Raw genomic sequence first — 7,456 nt, forward strand, 5'->3', positions numbered from 1 at the left:
GGGGGTCTTTTTCATTGTTAAGCGTCGGTCTACGTCGGCGTGTCCATCTTGTGGTGGTGGCGCGCGGCGGAGGCGGAGTCTTTGCACCGGCAGCCGGGCCGCGTGGCCCGGTCGTAGCAGAGCTGGCACGCCGCCGCGCAGGCCTTCGCCGGGAGGTAGCACAGCAGGCAGGGGAAGACCAAGGACAGCAATGAGACGGTGGCCCAGCGGGCGCAGCAGTGCAACTGCGAGCACGAGAAGGGCTTGTCGGAGCACGTGTCCTCGTCGTCGCTGGAGCAGTGGTAGAAGAGGCCCTTGACGCAGCAGGCGCACGTCAGGTGGTCCACGGCGCTGTTCGCCGAGCAAACGCACCGCCGGCCGCACATCCAGCAGGACGGGAGCGCCCGCGGCCGGCTGCAGTTGGCGCACCTGCACCGTTGGCATTCCCCGCATTTGTCGGCGTGTTTGCCTCCGTCCGCGGCGGCCGAGCTGCCCGGCGTGACCCCCACCACCCTGCCCGCTTCGTTCAGGGGCTTCAGCTCCTCCGAATTCGGCTCCGAGCGTTTTGGCTGGACCCTGATGATCTGATCGCCGTTCGCCGGGACGGAGTTGGCGCTCCCCTCGCTGGTCCCGATGGCGCCTGGCGTGACCCCCACGCTGGAGGACTGCAACGAGTCTTCCCTGGAAGACGAGGAGCTGCTGGTGTTTTCATGCAGAGCCAAGGAACGCAGGTTGTGGAGGTTCTGACGCCTCTCTTCCAGAGTCCCAACCAAATCAGTCTTCCTGGGAGCACCTGTCGGTCCGTCCGTGTATTCATTGCTGCTGCCGGTTGTCCTGATCTGATCCAGGGACAGCAGCGGCGGAGTCTGCGACCGCTGCCCGCTGTTCAGCCCAGAATCTACCGACCCATCGGCGCTCTGCAGAGGCCTCCCGTTGTCATGCAGCGCACTCGACGATCCCGCCGCCGACCCCCCGTGGAGCCCTCCTCCGCCGCCGCCGCTGCCGCTGCCGCTCTGACTTCCAGAATCCATCTCGGGACTGAAGCGCCTCTCTGGCCGACAGGGGACACATCTGAAGTCCTGTCGGAGAAGACGGGACAGTTTATAGCAGCGCGAATGACCATGCAAATGACCGCCATGCAAATCGCAACGGACGGACTGCTATGAAAATGAGCCTCGGGCACACACACTGACGCACCGGTTCGAACTCCGGAGTATCCGGAGCCAACGCCACAGCAGCTCTTTGTGCGCCGTCAGAAAACAGGAAAAAATCTGTTTGCCCGAGGCTGCTGCGAGCTCCACAGCCCGGCTTTATGTTTACACCGCTATCCCAGCTGAATGCAGATGCTTTCCTAGAGGCTGTTGGTTTTTTTTTTTTTTTTTTTTTTTGGGGGGGGGGGACGGACTTTCTGCTCCCTTGAATTCATTAATACCCATTACTCAAAAGAGGAGAAATCGCACAAAAGGTTAGAGGCCATCGCGCAGAACATGAGGGTGAAATATCCTCACTGGGCCTGTTGGAACTCTTATCAAGGCGTAAACACGCAAAGAAGGAACTTGATTCACTACTTTCTGCGTCTCCAGCCCCCGCTTGTTTACTCTCGAGTCAGTTCTCCAGTTAGGCGAAACAAGCCGACGGAATAGATGTGCAGCTAAACGGGGGGAGTCAACACTTCCTCCCTACTAAAGACTGCAAACGCCGGGGGGATCAAAGTTCAGGGGTTTTTTGTTTTTTTTTTTTGCCTGTGGGGTTTATTGAGTGTTGGAAGTAAGAAAGAGACGGTGGGGGGGGGTTGGCTACGTACGGTTGAGGCACGAAGAAGGCCGAATCCGTCTGAGGTTTGGGGTAAAAAACAAATCCAGGACTGTGGACTGCTTCATTCCCTGACTACAGGCTTTAGCTTCCGGCTTAGAATCTGGGAATAACGTCACGCCCATCTTAACCCCGCCCCCTCGTTCTTGTTGGAAAGCCAGCTCCGTTAAAACACGTGATCGCTACACGACATCAACTTGGACCGAATTAACAAGATACGAACCCACGCACGAGGCAGCCATGCTGGATTTTCAGGTGAAGCCATTGACTTTGGGAAAAGGGGGCAGGCTTTTTTTTTTTTTGTTGTTGTTTTTGTTTTTTCTCACCCGAGGACTAACGGAACCCATCCTTAACGTGGTTCTAACCCACCCCTACGCCAACATTAAAGTAGGATCTCACCCGGCCGAAATCGCCGGCAGTCCAAAAATCGAAAACTGAAAGAACAAACGACGGATTTCCCTTCGTGTTTGCGACCGGTGGGCCGTGTCCGTAATTTCAAACGGCCAGTTTTAATAAAATCTGCACGGCTCGCAAAACTGCATGATGTCGTCACCCATCTTCCACCCACCGTGGCATTTAGTCTCCCGGAAGATGCGCAGATTTGGACCGTGTGGTTTTTAGACCTGGATATTTGCCCGAGACCCTTCATTGCCGACTGCTCTGAAGACGGGCTGGAAACAAAACTCGGATGGGTTCAAGACGACATTTGAGGCTGTGGCGCCCAGACTGTGATCCTCCGCGACTCGTGAGGAAGTCTGAGATTCACCGCCACCGTTTCGTGGCCTTCTGGACACAAACGTCAGCCAGCTGGTCGTAGCCTGGCCTCGCGAACCTGGCAACGAACCAAAAGGGATATTTCAGAGCTAGGACCTCGTCTAAATGTGATGCGGACCAATTTCTGCATCGGCAGCTAGCTGTAGCACGCAGCCTGGAGCCCTTTCTGCGGAGATTTCGTAGCTCCGTGGAGTTTAACGGTTGCGGAGACCCCTAAGGTGGATGAAACAGAGCCTGTGAAAACTAGGCCGGCCCACTCGGGCGAGTCGTTTACGAGTCACTGCGGTCCAACGGGACCCGCTTCCAGAGCAGCCTTCAGACTTCACGGCACGTACTTGGTGACCTTTATTCAGGCATAAATGTTCTGACACCATTACGGGAAAAAGAAGGGTTGCACTGGAAGTGCTATGGCTAGCTGCCGTCGCCGCTATTTGCGCTCGAACGAATCCCGTTCTGCACGAGACGTTCAATCGGCAGCAACCTCCACTTCATTGACCTCCACTTCCTCAAAAAACATCGTCACTGTTCGAGGAAACGTTTTCGCAGAGCCCCCTTTTTTAAAATGTCTGAAACATCCTTTATACTCGCCGCCGTCGCCCCAGCATGTGGGTCGTTTATAGCGTTAGTGTAGAAGCGGCGACGTGTTCACGAGGACAGTTTTTGGAAACGACAAAAATGTTTTGGAAATAAACGCATTTCCATCTACTTAGTTTCTACTAAAACGCTGTTTTTTAAAAATTATTTTTATTTTGTTTAAGGGACTTCAAGGGGAGAACGACGCTGGTTAATCGGCTTATTAACCTAAAAACAAAAAAACTGCTGGTACGTAATCGATCACCAACCAGGAAGATGAAGCACTCTTCTATATATTATTTCTTATATATCTTATTTTATTTTATTTCGTAAAATAAAAGCTACAGCTTGAAAACAAAACAAATCAATTAACGGCGTACACCGGCCACCAGCTGTGCTGATTGAGCTCGAATCAGAGGCCCGACGGGATGCTCCGGAGAGGCCGCTTCTGGCCCTCGGGCCGTGCTTTTATTCCCAAACATCCATTAAAGTAAGGAAACCGGCTCGGAACGCCCTTCGGTTATGTTACAAGGCATCTTCGAGGGGTTTTGGAGACTTTAGGGAGGGAGCAGCGTTTAGTTTTATAAGTGGCGTTAAGTCGAGCTTTTATTTTGAAATGCTCAGAGCCCGTATAAAAGCAATAATGTGTCCCACTCACCGTGCTTTCCGCCCTCCTGCTCCCGTTTGTTGCAAATAAAATCCGAGTTTGTTTCCCCCCCCCCAGACTGAGAGCTTCTCTCCTCCTCCCACAGTTCAGTTTCCGACAGCAGCTCCTCTCCTCTCCTTATTTATTTATTTAGTTCCTTTTTTCTTTAGTTTGAAAAATAAAAGCACGCGGAAAATCCTTCAAACAGACAAAATAAATGAAGAAGAAGCCGGAGTTTGGCGAGCAGAGAGGAGTGACGTTCAAGAGGCGAGCTGCAGAACTTCGGAGTGTTTTTTCTTTTTTTTTTTCTTCTTCTTCTTCGTCGTCGTTGTCTTCTCTCTCTTTCCTGAGTGAAGGTCGAGATTTGGGCCACACATGGCGTCAAGCTGAAAGGGGAGGAGGAGGAGGAAGGAGCGGGGAGGGGACGGGGTGCTTGTTGTTGCAGCGGATGTGTCGCATCCGGCACCCGGCCATTGGCTGCCGGCGAGCCGCCGCGAGGAGGAGGAGAAGAAGAGGAAGGCGGGCGATAGCGTTATTGTGGCAAAATGACTCGCTCAGGAAGAATTTGGCTATTTATGCATTTAATATAAATGCATAAATAAACTTACAACTGAAATAACCACTTTTGCAAAACAAATAACTTAAAAACGGTGACATGTGGGCCGAGAAACTGTGCTCAGGGTTGCATAAACAATCTTATTTATTTATTTATTTATTTTGCATAAATCTCAGAAACTTGCACTGCATGATAATCATTGTGTTAAAAAAGAAAAATACCCCTCAATAATCAGCTTTTCTGCATTGAACAGTAAAGAATCAGTTTAATCGCCTACAGCTCCCTCTGCTGGCTGTCTGGAGTCACTGCATCGCATCGGTTCAACCCATTTACAGTGTTGTGGATCCGTCTCGGGCTAAATGGCCGTAACTTCATGAGTTTTACAGATAATGAGATAGAATTTGGTGTGGTAGTAGCTGAGAGTCATTCACGGCAAATAATCCGAGCGCTACCCATCGCGTGGCTTGTGCTTTTATAATTTTAGCGTCAACTGTTAGCGAAACGTCTCGTTGATGGGTGTACATCCGCAGCTGATTAAAGCCAGAATTGTTCTGCTTCTAACAGTTTTTACTTATTAAATGATTTGTTTTGGGGCTTAAATTAACTCAAAATGGCAGATGTTACTCGCCCTTTTTCGGCGATCGGTTACGAAAATCATCCGGCTACAGGTCGGGATATCTCGGCCCCTAATTTCGCTTCGACACTCGGCTACTCGTCGACATTGGAACGTAAACAAACGACCTGGAATTGTTGGCAACAAAACCCGACTCGCTCATTTCTCACAAACAACGCGGCACACATTTGGCAGGGAATGATGCAAACTTCGTGGTTATATTTTACCGTTGATGAACCGGAATAATCCAAATTATAAACATTGAAAAACTCCAATTCAAGATGGCCACCAGAGCTCATCAACATTAGCCTGTAACTCAGTCAGTTTTGCACATATTAAGCTAAAATTTGGCGATGTAACGGAGTCATTCACAATAACTAATAATAAAAATGCTAATTTTATTTTTTTGCCCTCAACTATTAGCAAAAACAAAAGAAATTTTGGATGTTTGAACAGCTTAAATCACTAAAAGTCATATAAAAGCACTTCAAAGGAATGCTTTGCATCTTTTATCGCGTCTGTTAGCAAAATATCTTGACGATCGATGATAGCATTTTAATGAGACTTTCACAAAGTAACTGCCGGACGTACGCCTACAGCTGATTAGCTCGTGGAGTCGGCTTGATTCAAGGTGGCCGCTGCAGCAAACCGAACTCGTGGCCGTAACTTGGTCGGTTTTACAGAGAGCTGAAATTTGGCGCGGCAGTAGCCGAGAGTCAAACGGTCACAGAGCGCCGTGGTGGTGTTTTTCTTCTTGTTTTTAAAAAGAAATGGCTTTTAATTTGAAAAATGCAACAATTAAAAAGCCATTTAAAAAAAAAAAAATCTTGCAGCTAATCTGGAAAAATTTGCATAGTCGTTGCAAAGTGACAGCCAACACAATAAATAATAAAAAAATATTTAAATATAACTAATATCTAAGAATGATTACAAAAAAAAAGGTACAAGATGCTGTTTTCCTGTTCCGTTTGGCCTCAGCTGATGTGGAGCCTTGTAGAGCAGCGCCCCCGTGTGGACACATCCGGGAACTGCAGGCGATTATCTCCAGAGAAGAGCCGAGGCCCAGAAAATAACCTTTCTGATCGGCTTAAACTCTTTAACAACAACTTTTTTTAAATTATTATTATTAATTCAACCCTCTAGGTAAATGTGTAAATAAATGAACACATGAACAGAAAATATTTATTTATTTACCGAAGTAAGATACTCAAACTGAGTGACATCCATATTTTTTTCTATCGCACAGAAATGATATTTTCCCACAGCCCAGAAAACGAATATTTCCTAATTGTGGACAAACTTCTAGGGAAAATATCGTTTTCCGATACTCATTTTAAGCAGTTTATTTCAAACAAATGATCGTTATTTTTTGTTTTTGTGTGTGGTTTATAATACAGAGGGTTATGAGCTACGGTGTCAAGCCTCAAATGCGTTTTTCAACAACCCCAGTGAATCCGGTAAGGCTCAGATTTCCTGAACACATCGTCTCCTTTTAATACCTTGAGCGTGAGAATATCTGGATAGGATTTTGGCTCATACCTGAGTGGACGGGTATCCTATACTTTGGGGCACATCGTGCAGTTTTTTAAATTTCTGTCGGGGTTCCATGCAGTCAAACGCTACAGGTGTTTACGGGCTGCTTTCCCGCTCAAACCAAGTTCGACTCGTCTGGAGATTTAAGCAATCAAGGAACCTTGGAAATGGGATTACGTCCCCAGCACAGAAAGTTAATTAACATCTGAAGCACTCTAAAGTGATTGCAAAGTAACAAATTTCATTTCATCCCCCCCGCCGCCCCCGCCCAAGATCTCCGACACGGCTTCACAATGGAGGCCGAGTTGATTGAATTTAGCTCCTAACATCAGCCACGTGCGCCAAAGGGGAGTCCTTTGGAGTCCTGGGAGTCTGGTCGGCAGCTCCAGAGGCCTCCGCCGTCCGCCAGAGGCGACGGCCTGTCTCTTCCGCCCCCGGAATACCCGAGCAGCCATTTTCCCATAACCGACGAGATGGTCATTACGACCTCAAGATGGTTGAATGTAACACAAGAAAAGCATCCTCGTGCCTTTTTTTTGAGCGTTAAAGTCTTTAAAAGCTTTCGTTTTTGAACACCGATGGTACGCTACACCAGCGCCAGTACCACCACAACAAAGTATTAGAACATGGACGTTTCTGCCTGGATAATAAGGCCTTAGAGCAGGGGGGGGGGGTCAAACATCCGCTGTCCTGCTCCAACACGGTTTATATGAATGTTGATTCAAAACACAAGATTTTAGCAGAGATTTCACCTTTTTATCAAATACCAGTGAGGTGTTGGAGTTTTGGAGCTGGACCAGTTCTAGTGCGATACGGATGTAAAAAAAGTGCTGAAGTGGCCCTTTATTGAGGTTTCAGGAATCAGATGAAGGTTTCACAGATCACACACTTGGTTTTAAATGTTCTGCAATCAGTGCAGAATAATCTGCTCCAGGTTTGAAGTGTCTAGGTGTTGTAGTTTTTTAACTAG

General features: G+C 48.3%; 1 protein-coding gene across 1 annotated transcript in view; it reads right to left on the reverse strand.

Moving 5' to 3' along the window:
- Positions 1 to 4,188, reverse strand: part of spry2 (sprouty RTK signaling antagonist 2) — a 5,117-nt gene extending 929 nt beyond the window's left edge. The window contains exons 1-2 of the mRNA XM_017438878.3: positions 3,797 to 4,188; positions 6 to 1,058 (exon numbers count right to left, since the gene is read on the reverse strand). Coding sequence (XP_017294367.1) covers positions 30 to 1,010 — 981 coding nt within the window. The 5' untranslated portion in view covers positions 1,011 to 1,058; positions 3,797 to 4,188 and the 3' untranslated portion in view covers positions 6 to 29. The remainder of the gene's footprint in view (positions 1 to 5; positions 1,059 to 3,796) is intronic.
- Positions 4,189 to 7,456: the final 3,268 nt, after the last annotated feature.

This window comes from Kryptolebias marmoratus, linkage group LG23, assembly GCF_001649575.2.
Source record: "Kryptolebias marmoratus isolate JLee-2015 linkage group LG23, ASM164957v2, whole genome shotgun sequence".
Lineage (NCBI taxonomy): Eukaryota > Metazoa > Chordata > Actinopteri > Cyprinodontiformes > Rivulidae > Kryptolebias > Kryptolebias marmoratus.